Source organism: Chionomys nivalis, chromosome 11, assembly GCF_950005125.1.
Source record: "Chionomys nivalis chromosome 11, mChiNiv1.1, whole genome shotgun sequence".
In the NCBI taxonomy this organism is placed as follows: domain Eukaryota; kingdom Metazoa; phylum Chordata; class Mammalia; order Rodentia; family Cricetidae; genus Chionomys; species Chionomys nivalis.
Genome location: NC_080096.1, coordinates 693,945 through 714,798, shown reverse-complemented (window position 1 = coordinate 714,798; position 20,854 = coordinate 693,945). Strand labels below are relative to the sequence as shown.

The following is a 20,854-nucleotide window of genomic DNA, read 5'->3' as shown; positions in this document are numbered from 1 at the left end:
AGTGCAGGTTCCCTGAGAGATGAGAGGTATCAGATCCTCTACAAGAGCAGCAAGCATTCTTAACCAGTGAGCCATCTCTCTAGCCCTACTTTCTCCACTCTCCCTAGGGAAGGTGTGTCTTCTTACCTCGGCTAGCATAGTCATTATAAATCTGGATGATGGCGATTTACGCCTTTAGTCCCAGCACTCGGGATGTGGAGGGAGGCAGATCTCTACGAATTCTAGGCCAGCCTGGTCTACAGAGCAAGTTCTGTAGGCCACGGCTATGTAGAGAACCGTGTCTTGAGAAACCAAAAAAAAATCATTATAGTCCTCTAAAGATATACCTACAGGCCAACCTAATCTAGACAATCCTTCACTGAGTCTTTCTCAGAAGATTCTCCACTGTGAAAAGTCAACATCCAAAGCTAACCGTTATGTGGTTTATCATTTGTTCAGTAAACAGGAGCAGCCTAGGGCAGCTAAGGAGATTGTTTAGAGTGGATGCTATGGTTTTCTGCATCACAGTGGAAATGGCCTGGTTCTTCCCAACATAAAGGGACTAAGTAATAAGAAAGGAGCTCCCCAAGGACCTGACAGTCTAGGAACTAGGACACCAGGCCAAGGACATTTTTCCAGCAATTCTCAGTCAGCTTACACCCTGGGAACAGTATCTGTTTAGCTCCATGTATATCCTCTGGAGTAGGGTAGGCTGAGTTCAGGGAAAGTTTGGGAGCTGACCTATTAACAGTAAGGCCTAAAGAGTACTGACTGTCCCAGCAGGTAGCACTAAACACATAGCATAAGGTAAGAACTAAAATTGGTTCTCACTGAAGCACTTGGTACACTCAGTGGTCAGTCTGAGGCCAGTAGTCTGGATATAAACTCACAGCCTATACCCACTGTTCATTTTCTAGAGACTGAGGATGCCTTGTCCAGCGGTGGGGGCTTGGGATAGAAGTAGAGCTTGGTAGATGAAGTTTGAGCATCTGTGTAGTTTTTTGTAAGGTAAAGCAGAAGAAAATAGGAGAAAACGTGGTTATATTTTTGGATAAGACTAAGCAAAGTCTACCTGCCTTGTCTCCCAAGCCAGCTTTAAAGCTGGTGATAATTGAGAAGAGCCACCATAATTGTGCTTTAGGAACCCATTAAGATAATCTGAGAACTGGGGGTGAGAGCAGTAAAAACTGACCTATCAGAAGGTCCTAAGTTCAGAGTTTGAAATCAGTCTGGAATCCATGCTATCCTGTTTCTTTCTTTTCTTTTTCCTTTTTTAGATGTATTTATTTTATGTATATGAGTGTTCTATCTGCATATACAACTTTATGTCAGAAGAGAGCATCAGACCCCCACTGGAGATGGTTGTGAGCCACCATGTGATTGCTGGGAGTTGAACTTAGGACCTCTGGAAGAGCAGCCAGTGTTCTTAACCACTGAATTCTCTCTCCAGCCTCTGAGACCCTATTTCAAAACATGAAGGGGGTGAGAGGGTTGGACAGATTGTCCAGCAGTTAAGGACCAGGGTTCATTTCCCAGCACACACGGTGGCTCACAGCTACCTATAACTACAATTCAAAAGGATTTGATACCCTCTTTGATCTCCACAGGCTGCATACACATCCACATGGCACACATACATGTGTATAAAACATTCATGCACATAAAATTCATTTAAAGAAAAATCACATGGATTGCAGAGGTGAACTTGCCTTGGAGAATTCTGGAACTTTGCTAAAACATGCAGACTGTATTTAATAGAGTAGTAGGAGGGGTTGGCGAGATGGCCCAGCAGTTAAGTGTTCTGACTGCTCTTCTAGAGGACCTGGGTTCAATTCTCAGCACCCATATGTCAGCTCACAACTGTCTGTAACTCCAGGTCCAGGGGATCTGATGTTAGTGCATATATAATAAAGTTAAATAAAATTTTTTTAAAAAATTAAAAAAAATAGCCGGGCGGTGGTGGCGCACGCCTTTAATCCCAGCACTCGGGAGGCAGAGGCAGATGGATCTCTGTGAGTTTGAGGCCAGCCTGGTCTACAAGAGCTAGTTCCAGGACAGGAACCAAAAGCTATGGAGAAACCCTGTCTCGAAAAATCAAAAAATAAATAAATAAATAAATAAATAAATAAATAAATAAATAAATAAAATAGAGTAGTAGGAGTTAATCTTCTTTGAAGAGAGAGGAGTCTCAGGGCCCTGTGTGTGAAACAGCATCTGTGGTACCATCGTTTTGTAACAAGAGTCCGAGGAGGAGGGAAAGGCAGAATGATGGGTTCCTGAATAGTGGTTGAGCACTTCCTCTGTTTGCTCTCAAACCCAGATATCCAGACCCAAATAACTCGGTAAGCCCTCAGCAGGGTGAACACAAGAGTTGCCAGAGGGATCTGCGCTTCCTGTCAGAATGTTAGCCCTACACCATTTAGCAAAAATCTCAGCTGGGAAGTCTATGTCTAGCACAACTTTTTTACAAAAGTGAAAGGAAAGGAAGGGGGAAGAAGGGGAAGGGGAGGAAAGGAAAGGAAAGACGTTCCATGGTAACTGGGTCTGGTGGACTTCATAGCTAGCAAGCCTACGGAAGTAGTAAGGAAGACCCTCAGGATGAGCTTCAGACTGGAATTGGTGAATGTAAGGTCAACAGCAGAGTTGGTGCATATGTCACTCAGGCTTGTGGATCTTTGTGATTTGAGACCAGCCTGAGCTACATTGTGAGGCCCTCTCTCAGCCTCCTACTTTCCCAAGAAATAGCGAGACTAGCGGGCCTCGAAGTGTATCCTTGTAAACACAGCTCTCGGGGTTTAGGCGGAAAAACTGCTGAAAGTTTAAGGCAGGCCAGGAGACTTCGAGAAACCCAACAGACAGACCATGAGTTTAAATAACATATCAAGTGTACCTGTTTAAAATCAAAGAAGAAATTAAAACATAAAACTCCAGAAATGCAGATCCTTTTTTCATAGGAATATGAAAAATGATGTATTTATCCACGTGGATGTGTTTCAGTACCTAGTAAGTTTTCTGCGGTCCTGATGATAGCTGCCTTGTTTTCAAGCAACTAGCTCCTTCGCTATCTCCATCATGTTGAAGCCCTCGCTGTCCCAAGCTGGGGCAGGAAGTGGCCCAAGGTTCATCTGCCCAGACTTTAGTGAAGAAATTTGTCAACACTCAGGTCTTTAGGCCATGGCTGCCTTTCCCCCATCCCAGAGGCCTCTCTACCTCTTGTTTGTGTACTCCTGATCTACAGGATCTACCCAGGGTTCTCTGGGTGCTGTGTTTTCCTAGAGCTACCAACTAAGGCAATAGGACCGATGTGTTTAGGTGATAGCCTCCTCCTGTGCTTTTCTTCTCCTGCTGTGGAACTATCTGATGATGTGCACATATGGTTTTGACACCTAAGTAGCCGTGTATGGGTTTACAGTGTGCAAATACACTACATAAGTTCAGCAGAAATCAACCTGGCCTAAGAAAGAAACTTCCTGTAGGCTAGGAGCATGATGACCTGGTGTGCTTTTTCCAGGGACCGCCTGGAGCAGTTAGAAAGGAAGAGGGAGCGGGAGCGCAAGATGAGGGAGCAACAGAAGGAACAGCGGGAACAGAAGGAGCGGGAACGGAGGGCAGAAGAGCGACGCAAAGAGAGAGAAGCGCGTAGGGAAGGTAGGTGGGAGGGACTGCCCTCTTTCTCTGTGAGTCCTCTTGGGCTACTCTGAGGGGGTTGACTGCTGCCATAGAGAGTGCTTGTGATGTGATAGCTTTGACTGGGCCCTGGGAAAGACCCTTGAAGGGAGGCAGAGAGGCGGTTCTTGGCTCCTGTGCTTGCTTTATTAAGCCCTTTTCCTATTTTAAGTTTCATGGCAATATATGTTTATTGTCCATTTTACCCTTTTAAAGAAGGCTTATTTATTTTTATTCTGTGTTTATGAGTGCTTTGCTTGTATTTATGTCAGTGTAATGTGCTTGCCTGGTGTACTTAGAGATCTGAAGAGGGCATCAAATCCCCTGGCACTGGAGTTAGAGATTGCTGTGAGTCTCTGCGTCGGTACTAGAACTTAAGTTTGAGTCAAACTTTCCTTCTGAAGGAGAGCTGGAAGGAGGCTTGCGTTTGTCATTTGCTGTTTATATTTTTCATACCTGATTACATTTTTGACCCTCATTTTTGCTTTATTATCATATTTGTATCATTAATCTATTACTCTCTCTCTTTGTTTTATTTTTATTTTATGTGTATGAGTTCTGTCTGCATGTCCGTCTGTGCACCACATGTTTGTGTGTTGCCTAAGGAGGTGAGTGAGAGTCTCCATGTGGGTCCTGGGACTTGAACCTGGGTCGTTTGCAAGAATAAGTGCTCTTACCCACTGAGCCAACTCTCCAGTTCCCTCTATCTACTTTTAAACCAAATATTTTAGTTCATTTCTCATTTTGTTTTGTATATAGTCTATATCTGGTTTTTATTTGTTAGTTTGTGTGGTTACCATGAGGTCACATACAATATTCTAAAGTTGTGACAAATTTGAATTGATACCAGTTTCACTTTACTAACTTGTAAATTCTGTTGCTCTTATCTCTCTGAAACGTTTCCAGTTGTTTCTATCACAAAAATGCATCTTCCAATGTTTAAACTAGCACCTTTAAAAGTGCATTGCCTAACAAACAGAGCTATAAACAGTGGCTACCTTACTCCAGAAAACAGTTTCGCTGTGCACAGTAAATGCAATGCAGTTCTCAATTAACCTGCTTGGAGTCTGTGGAGCAGAGTGAATGCTGATGCTCGTGTCTTCTGACAATGTGTGCTTCAGCAGATCCTTCTTAGGTGTCCTCTGTTCCTCTCTAATCCTTACTGGACTCGGTAATCTCAGGGCCTCTCTGGTCTCGGTATTTTTCTTTAATGGTTTTCCTTCCCTGTTTCTTAGGTTTCATAGTTTCCATTGCTATATCTTTCAGTTCACTGACTCTGTTTTCTGCCTACCCAGACTTGCTATTGGATCCCTAGAGTGGGCCAAATATTTTCACTGGGAATCTTTTATTTAGAGGGCCTTTTTTTTTTTAAATAGATTTATCTATTTATTCATTTTGAGCCAGTGTCTCAGATTAGTCCAGATGGCCTAGAACTCACTGGGTATCCTGTTATGACACTGGACTCTCAACAGTCATTCTTCATCAGGCTACCACGGGCTGGGATTATGGGAATCACCAGTAAACCCAACTGGGTTTCCTGTTTGTTTGTTGGTGTTTTCATATTCATAGCACTATGTCCTTGGTTTTTGCCATATCTTTAGTTCTTAGAATACCTTTAAAATAGTTGTCTTAAAGTCTTGGTTTTTGTTTGTTTCCATGAAGCCATTTTCATCGTAAACAATGATGTAAGGAGTCCTGTTATACTACTAGTAGAGACGTAGATCAGTACCCTCAGTCTTGCTTTGTCTTCTTACCTTGATGGTCCAGGAGTCCCCTTTCCTCCTGTGGTCCAGATTATGATAGGTAGGGCAGCACAGCTCCTTCATACTTCTGAGCCGTGCCTGGGCAGTCATCTGGCAGCATGTGCCTTGGACTTAACCTCCATCAGCCTTCTTATCCCAGGCCGTGCAGTGGATAAGTTCCTTGCCAGAGAGCTCAAACATATGGGCCATGGTGCCACTACGTGGACACCAGCCACAAAAGTTCTTTAAGGTCAGGTACAGACTGGTGATATCTCTTTCCCATTTTTTTGAGGTCATTCCTATAGGTCATCTTCAGACTTCTCTTTGTTGGCATCTGCCATCTCACTTACGTTGGTGTGGTTAATGTTTTTCCTTTGAGACAAACCTTGCTGTTTCTTTGAGTGTCTTGTGGGTGTGGGTTTTTTGTTTTGTTTTGTGAGGCAGGGTCTCTTCAAAGCCTTAGTTGTCCCTGAATTCACTACATAGACCAGGCTAGCCTCCAAGTCACAGAGATCCATCTGCCTCTGCCTTTCAAGTGCTAAAAGTTGTTTGCTTTTGTTTGTTTGTTTGTTTGTTTGGTTGGTTGGTTGGTTGGTTGGTGTCTTGGTTAGGGTTAATATTGCTGTGGTGAAACACCATGACCTAAGCAGCTTGTAGAGGAAAGAGTTTATTTGGGTTACACTTCCACATCACACAGTTCATCGTCAGAGGAAGTCAGACAGTTACTCAGGCCAGGAACCTGGCTGGGGAGCTGATGCAAACGCCATGGAGGAATGCTGCTTTGTGGCTGACTTTCCATGGCACCCAGGATCACCAGCCCGGAAATGGCACCACCTGTAGTGAACCTTTCTCTGTATTACCAGCTCCCAGAAAAGCTTCATGGAGACTTACTTTTAATCATAAAAGCTCAGCTTATAGCTTAGGCTTGTCCCACCAGCTCATATAACTTAAATTAACCCATTTCTACTCATCTGCGTGTTACCACATGACACATGGCTTTTACAGTCTTTCTCCCTCTCTGGCTGTCGAATACTCCACCTTTCTTCTTCCCAGAGCTCTCTATTCAGAAGTCCCTGCTATATCTCCTGCTTAGCTATTGGCCATTTAGCTTTTTATTAAACTAGTCACAGTGACTTTACACAATGTAATCCAATATCTTGCAACATTTCCCCCTTTTTGTCTAACTCAAAAAGAAAGGGCTTTTAACTCTAACGTAATAAAACTATCCAATAAGAACAATTCTCAGGTAAGAAATAAATTTACAGCATACGGTCCATTTGCATTTGGCAAATTCAGAGAAAATACTCCATTATCAACGCTGTCTTGGTGAGTTTAAAGTTTTGTACCTAATTTACCTTCTATCATAACTAATGAAAACTTTAACTACCTCTCTTCAACGCCATCAAACACTTGAGAAGGATATATTACCAAAGTAAACAGGAAGTGCAGAGCAAGCAACTTCCAAAACTGAAAAAAAATGGCAGAGTCATCTGATTGCCTGGATAGTCACCCAAGTTTCTTCTGCAATGCTGGAACATCCGTCTTCAGCCTACAGGCCTAAAATATCTGACAAACTTTTCTGTGAAGCAGAAATTTTCAAGGACTGTCCTACCTTGTCTTGGCAAACTTTGGCAGTCGCCTTCTTTTGTGTCCTGCTTGTCCGATTTAGACAGCATACTGTCAGCAGTCGAGGCACGGTCAGTTTCTTTTTCACAAAGAAAGTAAACTCCATATGGAGGTTCTTCCATGCCAATCATCCTTTTTTGAAGTAAAATGGTGCTGCCAGGAGCAGATGTCTCACTGTCTTGCAAAGCCTTATTGTTAATATACCACATTCTGTAGATCTTTGAAGTGTTTTAAGACCACCTGTCTATCTAAAATATATATTTGACCTTAAAAACTTATTTCACATGACAACAAATTTGATTGTTATTGTGACTGACTGCCAACTTGCATTTCTTTATTATCCTAAATAGTTTGTAATAGTCACTTTCAAGAACTTGAAATTTGGGCTGGAGAGATGGCTCAGAGGTTAAGAGCATTGCCTGCTCTTCCAAAGGTCCTGAGTTCAATTCCCAGCAACCACATGGTGACTCACAACCATCTGTAATGGGGTCTGGTGCCCTCTTCTGGCCTGCAGACACACAGACAGAATATTGTATACATAATAAATAAATAAATATTTAAAAAAAAAAAAAGAACTTGAAATTTACATTGCATTGTTAAATGAGCTGTATAGGAACAATACCTTAAACAAGAGTAAGAAAAATAATTTTAATTTGTATTAATAAAATTCCATAGCATTATAAAATATTTGAGACTAGTGGTTGTTCAAAAGTAAACTCAAAAATCTACCCTTTTATTCCATCTATACTATATATGCTATATCTTCCTTTTCCCTTCAGAAAGAGTTCCATGAATCTAATCTCCTTTGTTTAGCTTTTCCTCTGATCAAGACTAGTTTCAACTTGTGGCCAACCCCTCTCCTAAGCTAGGGGCGATGACTTCTTTAGGGAACCTTGAGAAAATTAAGATAATGGCCAAGGCCTGAAGAAGCTAGCCTTGTCCAGTTTTGGTGTGATGGGCTAATCCAAGGCTTATCTGAAGGCCTAGCTGGAGTAGTCTGTAAGGCTGGACCATCTATCTTAGCAAGCAGCCTTGAAGCTGTTTTGGGTGCAGAACTCTTAAGAAACTGTGACAGAGGCACCCCGAGGGGCTGAATCACCTGGGTCACCTGTTTTCATTGGTGTCTGGTCCTCTTGCTCTTAAAACACAAACTTTCAAAGGTAACATGCATATCTTTATTAACACAAGTGTGAACTTTGCATTGAACTCAAGCCAGCCAAAGATGATGATTTATGCCTATCTTGTAATTTTTTTTTTTTGGTTTTTCGAGGCAGGGTTTCTCTGTAGCTTTGGTGCCTGTCCCAGAACTAGCTCTTGTAGACCAGGCTGGCCTCGAACTCAGAGCTCCGCCTGCCTCTGCCTCCCAAGTGCTGGGATTAAAGGCGTGCGCCACCACCGCCCGGCTTATCTTGTAATTTTTTAAGGTTTATTTTTTTATGTCTGTAGCTAGAATTTTCAAGGGATCTTCCCCATCAAATCTGATCACTATTATCAACCTTGAGTTAATCGAATCTACAGTCTTGCATTTTCTGTGGAAACAAAAGCATAACCTCTTCTCCAATGCAACATATTTATTGATTTCCATTGTGAAGTTAAAACATTTTTAAAATACGTAGGTTGGTTTAATATAACAGTTTCCATAATCCTCTGTGTAACTTTTAGAACCTGTCCTGGAACTAGCTCTGTAGACCAGGCTGGCCTCGAACTCACTGAGATCTGCCTGCCTCTGCCTCCCAAGTGCTGGGATTAAAGGTGTGCACCACCACCACCCAGCTGGAATCATGTTCTTAATTGAGATTCTCTCCTTTTGGATGGCTTTAGCTTGTGTCAAGTTGACATAAAACTATCCAGCATTGTGGTTGGTTGTTTTTTTCTTAGACTTGTTCTCTTTGTGTAACCCTTGTTGTCCTGGAACTCACTATGTACATACAACAAGCTTGCTTCCAACTCAGAGATATCTCTGCCTCAGCCGCCACTGCCTCTGCCTCTTTGTGCTGGGATTAAAGGCGTTTGCCACCCTGTTAGGTCCTGTTTATTTTTTAACTTGAATGTTTGTCATGATTCTGAGATCAGACCCTTCCTCAGAGCTTGCTGTGACTCTGTGAGTGTTGAGGCTGTGTTGGCCCGGCACATCCTCCTGTGCCAAATCTAAGTCTGCCTGTCTGGGAATGGGTAATTACTTTCTAACTTCCCCTGTGTATAATTGCTTTAATGTCCGCAACCTTAATTATCTAGCTTCTGAAAGGAAAAGAAGAAACGGAAGTGGGTATGGGTGCTCTAACCCTTACATTCTCTAAAAGACACCCTAACTAGAGTGAGGTGCAGTCTCGATAAGCTTGGCTACTTTATCCCTCTGGGGCTGCAAGCAGCAGCGATAGCACAGGTCTCTGATGGTTGGGGATAAGCCCTTCTCACCTGCAAACTCCTCTGGAACCCAGAATAACTGATTGCCCTTAATACGAGGGTGGGCAGCTTCTGGTGTGCTAACAGCTAAATTGACCAGAATTAACCAGTTTGTTATCCAACCCTCCCCTGGAACTTGAAGACCCTCAGCTGATTCCAGAGTTCTACACTAATTGTATAACCCAGGCCAAGTTGATGCTGAGTGACGCCTGGCATTTCTCAGTCCACCATCTTTCTAGAATTATTTCCCACCTTGACGTCAGTGATTAGTGAAGATCATTCTAGAAAGTCCTCTGGTAAGCCAGTAACCTCCAGCTTGGAGCTTTTTCCAAACGAGTTTTTGGCCTGTGATGTTGAAGCTTTTAATGCCATGTGGGTTTGTAACACCCTGGCAGTTGTGCACAGGGTAGAACCATGTTGGGAAGGCAGCTCCCAGCAACCTCTCTGTTCTGTTTGTGCGTACAGTCTCTGCACACCACCGCACCATGAGGGAGGACTACAGTGATAAGGGAAAGGTTGGCCACTGGAGCCGCAGCCCTCTGCGGCCACCGCGAGAGCGCTTTGAGATGGGAGACAACCGTAAGCCAGGTGAGGCCAGGGAAGCATGGAACATTTTCCTGGGACATACTTGAACATGCGACTTTACCTTTTTAATAATTATGATATATATGATATATATATAGATATATATATAGATATATATAGATATATATATATATATGAAAATGCCGTAATGTAACCTATTATTTTGTATTCTATGCTAACCCTTAAAAGTTTATTTTAAAAATGGAGGGGGCAGTAGTTTATGAAATTAAGGAAAACCTTGCCAAGTGATTTCTTTTGCACAATAAAATCATGTATTGGGGAGCCAGCAAGATGGCTCAGCAAGTAAAAGTTCTTACCAAATGCGCTGACCTAATTGTAATGCCTGCAGGAGAAACTCGCTTGCACAAGGTGTCCTCTGATTTCCAGACACGTTCCCAGGAAGGCATGTGTTTCTTTCTTTTTTAAATGTTCGGTGGTGTTTTGACTGCACACCCTGCGTGAGGGTGTCAGATCTTGGAGTTACAGACAGTTGTGAGCTGCCATGTGGGTGCTGGGAATTGAACTCCAGTCCTCTGGTAAAACAGCCAGTGCTCTTAACCACTGAGCCATCTCTCCAGCCCCAGGTGTGTGATTCTTAACTGAGATACGTGTTTGTAATCTTTTTGGAAGTTGTTCATCCAGTTAAAATATGTGTGGATGAACTCTCTGCCATACACAGTGAAGCTGATCATTGCATAAGCCGCGTGTTAACTTTTGGGTGGTGCTGTCTTGTTTATTTAAGGACATTTTCCCATGGCTGGATACATAGTTTGTAGATTGCCTGCCCAGTGTTTGATTCCCAGCACCACATAAGGAAGAGTATGGTAGGTCTATATTCCCAGTCTTCATGAGATGGAAACAGGAGGATCTGAAGTTAATGTCATCTCTGCTACGTAGTAAGTTGTAGACCGCAGGGTTACACAAAACCCTGTCTCAGAAAAGAAAAAATTAGGACTGGAGAGCTAAATTGGCAGCGACAAACATTTGCTGCTCTTTTAAGGACTTGAATTCTAGCCGGGCGATGGTGGCGCACGCCTTTAATCCCAGCACTCGGGAGGCAGAGGCAGACGGATCTCTGTAAGTTCGAGACCAGCCTGGTCTACAGAGCTAGTTCCAGGACGGGCACCAAAGCTACAGAGAAACCCTGTCTCGAAAAACCAAAAAAAAAGGACCTGAATTCTGTCCCAGAATTCACATGGCAGCTCACAACTATTTGTAATTCCAGTTCCAGTGATCCAGTAGCACACATACGATGTACATACATGCAGCAAATACAAAATAATAGTCAGTGAAGTAATTTTAGAAAGAAACAATCATCTCTCCAAAATCACCTGTATGTGATTTATTTCAAAGTAAAAGAAGAGAAGATGGAAGAACGAGACCTTCTGTCAGACCTGCAGGACATCAGCGACAGCGAAAGGAAAACCAGCTCGGCTGAGTCGTCATCAGGTACCTGGGGCTGCCTGGCTAAGGCTTTGATGCTGCTGCAGGGGAAACCAAGATTCACCCAGTGACTGTTTCATTCTGTAGCAGAATCAGGCTCAGGTTCTGAGGAAGGGGAGGAGGAAGAGGAGGAAGAAGAAGAGGAAGAAGGGAGCACCAGTGAAGAATCAGAGGAAGAAGAGGAGGAAGACGAGGAGGAGGAGGAAGAGGAGACTGGGAGCAACTCTGAGGAAGCCTCAGAGCAGTCTGCAGGTGAGTACCTGGCAAGTCATATGGGTTGCATTGATGTAAAAGTAATTTATGTTCACTGTACAGTTTATGTACTGCAGAAAAATAATTTAAAGTTTAATGTAAGCATGTGTGCAAGTAAAGTTGCCTTTCTTTGTGAGATTCACATTGATTCCAGAATTGGGGCTGGAAATGTGGCTCAGTAGTAAAGTGCTTGCCTAGTGTGTGTGAGGCTCTGGGTTCAATCCCCAATACCACCAGAAAAATAAACCCCCAGATTGGTAGGTAAGACCACTTGCTGTTTTCCAGACCTCTTGCTGACGATCAGGTCGGCCTGAGACAGGGCAAGCTTGCGGTTCCCAGTCCTGCTCTCAGCTCCGTGCTGACTGAGCACACGCCTGTTCTCCTTTGCAGAAGAAGTGAGTGAGGAGGAAATGAGTGAGGACGAAGACAGAGAAAGTGAAAACCACATCTTGGTTGGTAAGGACCTCCTTATGGTAGCACCTGGCCTGTTAGTACAAACCATCCACAACCCATAATACCCCATGAACTCAGGATTGCCCTGGAAACTAGAGAGCTGCTGTCCTGGCAGTGCCATCTGAGAGACGGTGTGACTCCCAGGGACACATCTTCGGTCATTTTGCAGCCTGTGATCACCATGGCTGACATTACTTGATAGGAAACATCTTTATATGGATGGCATCCTTCTCTGTGCCCACTGTGGATTAGATGCCGAGGGAGCCCAGGATTTTGTGCTCAGAGGGAATGAGGTTGTGTTGGGGAGCAGTTTCTGGGTCTGGTGGCTTGGGGGACATGAGTCCTGGGTCTACCCACTTTGCGTGGCATCTGCCCTCATCCCATATGAGCCCAGTATCTGGTTCTGGCTTAGGTTCTGGCTTAGATTCCGACTTTACCTGTATCACGAGGGCTACAGGCCTCACTCCAGTACCTTTTTCCAGGGATGGCCTTGTACTGGCTCCGTATGGAGAACACAGGGCATGCCACTCCTATAACACTTAGCCCCAGAGCAGGAGGAGGGATGGCTGCACTTACTTTCTCTTGGTCTGTAATTAGATTTAACTCTTAAAGTTCCAGAGTCACGATTTGACAGAGATTCTGGGGACAGTGAAGAAGGGGAAGAAGAAGTGGGTGAGGGGACCCCACAAAGCAGCGCCCCAACGGAAGGAGACTACGTGCCTGACTCCCCAGCCCTGTCGCCCATTGAACTAAAACAAGAGCTGCCCAAGTACTTGCCAGCCCTGCAGGTCAGACCCTTCCCCACCTCTCCCATCTACAGATGCAGTAGGTGCTACAGAAGGGAAAGATGCTTTTGGTGCTGATGTGGCTCCTAAGATGCTGACATTCTCCATACTGTCTGGCTAGTCGTGATTCCAGACGTGGTCCTTCCTTATGCCTGGCTTGATCCCTAGATAGGGCAGGGGATTCAGCCTGAGTGCATAGGTCTGAAAATTTTTTGTTTAGGAAAAAAACTAGTGAGTATTTGACACTGCCTGGAAGATTTAGAGGGTGTGGTCATCCTGAGTGCCTGACCACTGCCGTGAGCCCTGTCACCTGCCCTCCAGTGAGTTAGTGTGGCCATCCTGAGTACCTGACCACTACTGTGAGCCCTGTCACCTGCCCTCCAGTGAGTTAGTGTGGTCATCCTGGGTGCCTGACCACTACCGTGAGCCCTGTCACCTGCCCTCCAGTGAGTTAGCATTTCCAAACAGTTGAGTCTAGCTACAGACCACACAGAGTGGTGGTATTCCAGTCCATGGTATGCATGGAAGGTTGGCACAAGCAGGCCATGCCCTCTGTAGAGTGGCATAGTTCACCAGGAAGAGGATGCTTCTATTCATGCCAGTTCAATTAATAGAAAAGTGGTGGGTGGTCTCGGAAGAAACAGAGAAAAGAACAAGTTGTTTCTATTCACACCAGCAGTGCATACTTGGTTCTTCTGAAGTTACTTAGGCTAGTTTTCCAGGACACCTGTCATGTACAAAGTGCTGTCAAATATGTCTACCTCCTCCACAGGGGTGCCGGAGTGTAGAGGAGTTCCAGTGCCTAAACAGGATTGAAGAAGGCACCTATGGAGTAGTCTACAGAGCAAAGGACAAGAAAACAGGTAGGTTATCTATTAAGGGACAGGGACTAGTCAGCAGAAAGCTCTGGCCTACCCTGGGGCAAGGAGTCAATCTTGAGTTGGTTGCCCCTGTGTTGGTACAAGGTCAGTCTTGAGAGTTCTAGCAGGCAGTGGTTCCCCTGGAGAGCCTCCCTTGGTCTTCGTGCAGACTCGGGAAGGCAGGCTGAGTGCCTTGCTCGCAGCTGGTCTGCAGCTGGCCTGCAGTGTGCTGTGCCATGTGCCAGCACGTGGTTGTTAGACGTGGACTCACATTCGCATGCTCCGTTGGATCCTTAGAAGCAACCCACTCTGCCTGGAGCCAGTTCTCAGGCCTCTCTATACTTACATACCTGACGCCAGGCCTTAACTCAGACGGTATCTTCAGAAGCCAGAGGTCAGCAGCCTAACGGGAGTTCTGCTGCCCACGACAGCAGGTGGCAAATTCCTGGGTAAGGGATGACATTAATGGGCCCATAAGTTAGGGATTCTTTCTTTTATTTTTATTGCGGTGCTGGGATTCTGGGCACTCACCCATTTTATTATATTATCTGCCTGGCCTTTACTGTTCTTTAGTTACTGTTTTTGCTATGGGTTCTTACACTGTGTATCTCTGGCTAGCCTGGGACTCCCAGTCTACACCAGAATGGCCTTCATTTGCCTGCCTCCCAAGTGGTGGGGTTAGAGATAGTGTACCACCATGTCTGGCTTGTCTTATTATTGTTATTATTATTATTATTATTATTTTTGAGACAGGGTCTCCCTGAATACTCATGGTTGGCCTGGGACTTTCTACATTGACCAAGCTGGCTTTAAACTTGCAGGGTCTTCCTGAGTGCTGGGATTAAGGGTGTACGCCAACACACCTAGAGCTGTTTTCTCAGCTGCTTGGGGTTTTGTTTGTTTGTTTGGTCTTATTGTTGTTGTTTAAAGATTTATTTATTTATTTATTATGTATGCAGTGTTCTGCCTGCGTGTACACCTGTACACCAGATATGGGCACCATATCTGATAAATGGCTGTGAGCCACCACTTGGTTCTGGTAATTGAACTCAGGACTTCTAGAAGAGCAACCAGTGCTCTTAACCTCTGAGCCATCTCTCCAGCCCCTTACATGATTTATTACATTTATATGTATACATGGGGAGGAGGGATTTCATGTGCTCATTAGTACAGATGCCCACAGAGGCCACAAATGGTTATTGGGGTCCTTAGAACCTGTAATTACAGCAAACTGTGAGCCACTCAGCACAGGTGCTAAGACACAAGACTCGGAACTTGTGGTGGTTTTGGTTTTTCAAGACAGAGTTTCTCTTAACTTTGAGTCTGTCCTGGAACTAGGTCTCTTAGACAAGACTGGCCTTGAACTTACAGAGATCCACGCGCCTCTGCCTCCCAAGTGCTGGGATTTGTTTTGTTTTGTTTTTCAAGACAGGGTTTCTTTGTAGCTTTGGAGCCTGTCCGGGAACTAACTCTTGAAGCTGAGTGCTGGGATTAAAGTCCTACGCCACCACTGCTGGAAGAGCAGCAGCAAAACTCTCTTTACTGCTGAACCATTGCTCCAGCTCCTTTATATAATGTTTTTTTCTTTTGGTTTTGTTTGTTTGTTTGTTTTTTCGAGACAGGGTTTCTCTGTGTGACCGAGCGAACTGTTCTCGATCAGGCTGGCCTTGAACTCACAGAGATCCTCCTGCCTCTGTCTCGTGGAGTGCTGGGATTAAGGCGTGCACCACCACCACCCGGCTACATGATTTTTTTGTTGTTGTTGTCTTTTTTTTTGGTTTTTCGAGACAGGGTTTCTCTGGTTTTGGAGCCTGTCCTGGAACTAGCTCTTGTAGACCAGGCTGGTCTCGAACTCACAGAGATCCGCCTGCCTCTCGGCTACATGATTTTTTAAAATTTATCCTCTGACAATTTTGCAATTGTATGTAAAATATCTTGATTATGTCGGCTACCAACACATTCTCTTTTCACACCCCCGTGCCCATTTTCCTAACTAAGTCGGTTCAGTTAGTGCTACCAGCATGTTCCTGGGTGTGGGTCCATCCACTGGAGCACAAGCTGCCAACCGTAGACCACACCTAGGAAGAAAATAGTTCTCCCTACCCAGATGCTATCAACTGGCAGTAATAGCTCTTCCACTCGGGAGGGGTCTCATGAGCCCTCCCAAATTTGAAATGGTGACTAGCTTGATCTTGTGTGGGTAACCAGCTGCTGTGAGCTCATGAACACAGAGCCTTGTTGTGTCTAAAGATGGCATTTTACAGCACTCTCCCTCCGTCAGCTCTTCCGTTCTTTTCTCCTCCTCTTCATGATGTTCCTGGAACCCGGGACTGAGGATGGTCCTCCCTGGTCAGTTCCAGCCTGGTGTCTTGATGTCCTGCACTCAGAGTGTATGCTGTATTCAGCAGTAAGGTCTCACCATCTTTTTATGGTGGGAAACTAAGAGAGTTAACAATAGTCTGTCTTGTGTTTTGGGACTCCTAAGGCCTTCATGACCATTAACTTGTAGGGAGATACCCATGCCCAGCACTTGGTTTTCATTTCATAGCCCATGTTTTCTCTGAGCAGCACTGTCCACCCTTGTAGGGCCCGTCGATAGGTGTGACAGTCAGGTCATGTCCAGGCCATGCCAGGGAGACTCCCTTGTTAGAAACCGGTGTTGTCTAATAAGGGGTCTGGAGATGGCTCCGTGGTTAAGATTGGTCACCCTTCTAAAGGTGGCTCTCAGCTGTCCAACTCCAGTGTCAAGGGATTCAGTCCTCTCTTCTGGCTTCTGTGGGACACAACATACATGCAGGAGAAATACCTGTATGCATAAAATGAGCGAAAACTGTAAAATCTAGTCATCCTTCAAAATAGTATGTGTCCATTAGGATTTTTCATACTTTTGTAGTTTTTGTTAACCTACTCCTTGTTCTTTCCTCTCTAACCCCAAGTATACCCTTAGTAGTTTTGTTGTTGTTGTTTTTCTTTGGGTTTTTTTGAGGCATAATCTCACTATGTGGCCCTGGCTGTCTGGAACTCATTCTGTGGACCACCAGCTTCTGCCTCCAGTTCTCCCCCTAAATTTAATATCCTATCACATGTATTCTCCTATCCCCTGCTCACATTAAAGCCTGTTCTTCCCTCCTGTAATGGAAATCCCTCCTTCTGGAGATTCCGTTTCTCTGTTATTGGCCTCAGGTGATCCAGATGCTATTCAGAAAGTCCTTACCTATGCCTGTATTTTGAAATGTACTCCCTACTTCTTCCTCAGTTGGAGAAGACAAAGGAGAGCATGTTAATTCACAGTGTCTTAACCAACTGAAACATCACATAATACTGCCCGGCTTCCATATGAATCCTAAAATCCTAAGATTGCCCCCCCCCCGCCCCCATTTGTTTTGTTTTATGGAGAGGGTTTTTCTGTGTAGCCCTAACTGTCCTGGAGCTCATTTGGTGGACCAGGGTGGCCTTGAACTCACATAGATCCGCCTGCCTCTGCTTCAAGTGCTGGGATTAAAGGTGTCTGCCCCCACCGCCCAGCTTTTTTTTTTTTTCTTTTTTAAAGTTTTGTTTTTTTAAATTATCGGTGTGTGTGTGTGTGTGTGTGTGTGTGTACGTTTGTGTACGTTTAGCTTTGTGTGCAGGAGCCTAGGAAGGCCGGAGAAATTGAATCCTCCTATATCTGGAGTTACAGGCAGTGGGTGCTCTTAACCACTGAACCATCTTTCTGGCTCCAAATCTTTTTAATTTCCTTTCAGAGTTCTCATATCTTTTATGTAGTTTATCCCGAGGTGGGGATTGTTTTTGTTTGTTAGTTGGGGCTGACCTAGATTGTCTCCGGTTCCTAGAGAGCCACCTGCCTCTGCCTCCAGAAACACTGGGGTCAGAGGTGCTGTGAATGGAATTGTTTTTCTGATATCTTTCTCAGTGTGTTTGTCATTGGTATATGGGAAGGCTATTGATTTTTATGTGTTAAATTTGTCTCCCACCACTTTGCTGAAAAGGAGTATCTTGTGGAGTCTTTAGTGTCTCCTGTTATCTTATTAGGGTTACAACTTTATCTTATTAGGGTTACGACTTTACACCATGACAAAAAGCCGGCTGGGGAGGAAAGGGTTTTACACTTACACATTATAATCTTACTGGGATCCTGCAGGCGTTCATACAGGCAATGATCCGAGAAGAGATGAAAATAAAACTTGATTCAGATCGACTTGTCAAGGCCGGGCGGTGGTGGCGCACGCCTTTAATCCCAGCACTCGGGAGACAGAGGCAGGCGGATCTCTGTGAGTTCGAGACCAGCCTGGTCTACAAGAGCTAGTTCCAGGACAGGCTCCAAAACCACAGAGAAACCCTGTCTCGAAAAACCAAAAAAAAAAAAAAAAAAAAAAAAAAAAGATCGACTTGTCAACCTGGTCTAGACTTCGGAAAGTCTAATGTAGGTGGTTCATTGTCAGCATATTTAAAACAGTACAATTTGGGAGAAAGTTTCTAGGCAACAATCATTCCAATTCTAGGTGCACATAAAGCTTAAGGTTTAACTACACAGAAATGCCTTTCCAAAGTACATGTGACCGCAAGGGTGGGCTCTCTGGCTGGCTGAAAGGTCTAGTGTGGTCTCGGATAGCATAGAGATCAGCAGACTATAGAATAAAGTGTGACATCTCCCTAAGGATGGGTTTAGCTGGGAGCTAAAGATAACAGTCTAGGGAGGGAGGGTCTGGGGTAAACATTCTGGGAAGTTGGGTGAGGTCTGCCTCTAGAGCTAGCGGAGGTCACCAAGGCTATTGGCAAAATCTGCTCTCTGCCTTCTGGATGGAATGTGGGTATTTTACCTCCTTCACTGAGAAGGCACCGCTGTGTGTTTGTTCCTGGTTTCCCTGGCGATGCATGGCTACAGGGCCCTTGTGTCCCCAACAGTCGACCATCACTGTTGGAAGTCGGGACAGGAACTATTGCAGAGAACGTGGAGAGGTGCTGCTTACTAGTTTGCTCAGCCCACTTTCTTATAGAACCCAGGGATGGCACTACCCACATTGTGCTGGGTGCCCTACAGCTGGTGGTGGTACATATGGTTGTATCACTAGCTGAGAAAATGCTTTATGGAGACATTTTTCTCAATTGAGGCTCCCTCCTTTCAGATGTCTCCAGTTTGTGTCGATTTGACATAAAACTAACCAGGACAACCATACAACTATTACTGATTTATAATCATAACATCTGTAAATAGAGATATTTTGATTTTCTTATTTATATTCTTTTTTTAAAGGCTTCTGGTTCTATATGGAATAAGAGTGGTGGGCTCCCTGTATTGTTCCTCATATCAGTGGAAATATTTGTTTTTTGATGTGTATGAGTGTTTTACTTGCATGACTATCTATGTACCATGTGTATGCCTGGTGCCTCAGGCCAGAAAAGGACATCAGGTCCTCTGGAAATACAGTTAAGATGGCTGTAATTGATTGGCACTGGGATCAAACCTGGGTTTCAGCAAGGGTGGTAAGTACTCTTAACTGCTGAGCCATCTCCAACCAAGCCCTGAAAATGCTTTTAAGTTTCTCCCATTTAATATAATGTTAATTGTAAACATATCACATTTATCCTTTACCACATTGAGATTTGTTCCTTCAGGAATTTTAACATGAAAGATGTTGGATTTTGTCAAAAAGCCTTTCTTGGCATCTATAAAATAACCATGTAATTTATCACATTTATTGATTTTATATCAAACCATCCCTGCGTATTTAGATAAAAAGCCAGTTTGATCATGGTGGATTATCTTTTTGATGTGTTCCTGAATTTAGTTTGCATTTACGTGGTTGGTTGGTTGGTTTGAGGCAGCCCTTTCTATGTAACCCTGGAACTCACCATATAGATCAGACTGACCTTGGAATCACTGAAATCTATCTGTACTCCCAAATGTTGAGATTGAAGGCGTATGTCACTACATCTGACTATGTTGGTGTTTTGGTTTGGTTTTGGTTTTTGGGACATTATTCCACTCTCCGGCCTCAGATGTGTGGCATTCCTCCTGCCTCAGCTTCTCCAGTGTTGGGATTACAAGCATGAGCCACCATACCCAGGTTACACAATTTTCTTTACAGATGAAATCGTGGCTCTGAAGCGGCTAAAGATGGAGAAGGAGAAGGAAGGGTTCCCAATCACGTCGCTGAGGGAGATCAACACCATCCTCAAGGCCCAGCACCCCAATATCGTCACTGTCAGAGTGAGGTTCAGTCTCCACATTTGGCATGCCCTGCCTGTGTGGGAGGTTTATCCCTTGAAGGGACAAGGGAGAAGGTTCCGGCATTGTAGGGTCAGGTGTTAGCAGCTCCAGTGATGCCGCCTCCCGGGAAGTCTTAGCAGGTCCAGAATCAGTGTTCGCCAGGGTGGGGGTGGAGGTAGAAACTCGACTGTTAATTCCTAGGAAATCGTTGTGGGAAGCAACATGGACAAGATCTACATTGTGATGAACTATGTTGAACATGACCTCAAGAGCCTAATGGAGACTATGAAGCAGCCCTTCCTGCCAGGTATGGCTGCACGCCACCCTGGACAGTCATAAGGACATGTGATCCTGTCTGTATGAGCTCAGAGTCACCCTGGACTGAGAGTGTTCCTGGGATGAACCTGCCCCCACCCCAGAAGTCTAGTTGCTGCTGGGCTACACAGATAACCCTGAGACCTGGGCCCTTTTGCAAGGGTGTTGGAAGCTCATGGGGCAAAGGAAGCGTGTGTGTGACCTCATTACTCCCACAGGGGAGGTGAAGACCCTGATGATCCAACTGCTGAGTGGGGTGAAACACCTCCATGACAACTGGATCCTGCACCGTGACCTTAAGACCTCTAACCTTCTGCTGAGCCATGCTGGCATTCTCAAGGTGAGCCTCATACTTCTCCCACCCCCGAGCCCTGTCCATACAGGTCTTACAGGCCGCCCTGTCTCTATTACAGGTGGGTGACTTTGGACTTGCTCGGGAGTATGGCTCACCCCTGAAGGCCTACACTCCAGTTGTCGTCACCCTGTGGTATCGTGCCCCAGAACTGCTGCTCGGTGCTAAGGTGGGTTTTTGTT

General features: G+C 44.7%; 1 protein-coding gene across 5 annotated transcripts in view; it reads left to right on the top strand.

Annotated features, from left to right (window-relative positions):
• LOC130883655 (cyclin-dependent kinase 11B) overlaps window positions 1-20,854 on the top strand; it is a 28,787-nt gene that overhangs the window by 6,286 nt on the left and 1,647 nt on the right. For 4 of the 5 annotated variants that reach the window (XM_057784301.1, XM_057784304.1, XM_057784300.1 and 1 more), the window contains 11 exons: window positions 3,491-3,627; window positions 9,882-10,004; window positions 11,355-11,450; window positions 11,532-11,696; window positions 12,087-12,152; window positions 12,762-12,937; window positions 13,707-13,797; window positions 19,884-20,005; window positions 20,207-20,312; window positions 20,539-20,660; window positions 20,734-20,841. In XM_057784301.1, the coding sequence (XP_057640284.1) occupies window positions 3,491-3,627; window positions 9,882-10,004; window positions 11,355-11,450; window positions 11,532-11,696; window positions 12,087-12,152; window positions 12,762-12,937; window positions 13,707-13,797; window positions 19,884-20,005; window positions 20,207-20,312; window positions 20,539-20,660; window positions 20,734-20,841 (1,312 nt within the window). The remainder of the gene's footprint in view (window positions 1-3,490; window positions 3,628-9,881; window positions 10,005-11,354; window positions 11,451-11,531; window positions 11,697-12,086; window positions 12,153-12,761; window positions 12,938-13,706; window positions 13,798-19,883; window positions 20,006-20,206; window positions 20,313-20,538; window positions 20,661-20,733; window positions 20,842-20,854) is intronic. The other variant, XM_057784302.1, reaches the window with a different exon arrangement.